Raw genomic sequence first — 1,166 nt, 5'->3', positions numbered from 1 at the left:
GAGCTCAGCCGTGCCCTGTGTCATTGCCCACTCTCACCCTCTGGTTCCTGCTTGCCAGGTGCTTTCATGTTCCCCTACTTCATCATGCTGGTGTTTTGCGGCATCCCCCTCTTCTTCATGGAGCTCTCCTTTGGGCAGTTTGCCAGCCAGGGCTGCCTCGGCGTCTGGAGGGTCAGCCCCATGTTCAAAGGTAAGGAGCTGCCCATCCCCGCTGGCACGTGCCAGCACGGGACACCCGCTGGCACAGCCTCCGGCATGTGGTACAGTCCCCGCACACCCCTTGTGTCCCTTGCACGCACACCTCTGGTGCATCACGTGGCCCCATGCAGGCACCTGTGACTCGCACAGCCCCACACACGCGTGCCTTGCGTGGCGTGGGTCCCCTGTGTGACCTGGGCCGCGTTGCCCTGCACACACAGCCCGCCTCACATCCCCTGCACACATTACACACGTCCCTGCACAGACAGCGCATCTCCTGCCCATACCCCAGCCCTGCACTGGCATCCACTGCAGGCATTACACACACATCCCTGCACATGCCACACGTGTCCCCAGCACATCACTCTTGCAGAGGCCACTCAGGTCCCCTGAACACTGTGGCCCCCCCAGCTGGGGACATGCTCCTGCGGTCCTATCCCTGTGCCACAGGCAGTGGGTGCTGTGCCCCCATGCTGGCCACACTCAGTGCTTGCCCTGCTGTGGCTGGACCCTGCCCTGGGTGCACCTCCTGGCACACCAGTGTGGTCCCATGGTGCCACGGGACACTGGCTGCCTGCACACCTGCACACGCCTGCACGCTGCCTGCTGAGTGACATGCCCACATGTCACACCTGAGTGCTGGCAGCCTGTGCACACACTCTTACGGCCCTGGACTGTGGTGTGCGCAGCCTGGGGTGCATTTCCCCGTCCTTGTGTGGCCTCTGTCACATGCCTCCAGGCAGCTGCAGCCTTAAAGTCACTGTAGCTAGGAGAAACCCCCACCCGGTGGTTCTCTGGGGCTGCAGACCCCAAGGTGGCCATGCATCCCCTGCGCGTTGCCATGTGTCCCAGGGGACCCTCACTGCCACCAGCCTTGTGAGGATCTCATGCACAGTGCTCCCTGGTGCCAGACCCAGGCCCCCAGCCGCAGCATGGCTGGCCCGGGGGTGGCCACAACACAGGCTGCT

At 63.8% G+C, this 1,166-nt stretch overlaps 1 protein-coding gene across 1 annotated transcript in view; it reads left to right on the top strand.

Annotated features, from left to right (window-relative positions):
• The window catches only part of LOC104495980 (sodium- and chloride-dependent glycine transporter 1-like), a gene marked incomplete at both ends in the record, with an annotated part of 544 nt that extends 354 nt beyond the window's left edge, over positions 1-190 (top strand). Inside the window, one exon of the mRNA XM_010139035.1 lies at positions 59-190. Within this exon, the coding sequence (XP_010137337.1) occupies positions 59-190 (132 nt within the window). The remainder of the gene's footprint in view (positions 1-58) is intronic.
• Positions 191-1,166: the final 976 nt, after the last annotated feature.

Source organism: Buceros rhinoceros, unplaced genomic scaffold (assembly GCF_000710305.1).
Source record: "Buceros rhinoceros silvestris isolate BGI_N320 unplaced genomic scaffold, ASM71030v1 scaffold26556, whole genome shotgun sequence".
Taxonomy (NCBI): domain Eukaryota; kingdom Metazoa; phylum Chordata; class Aves; order Bucerotiformes; family Bucerotidae; genus Buceros; species Buceros rhinoceros.
This window is presented reverse-complemented; position numbering and strand designations above follow the sequence as displayed.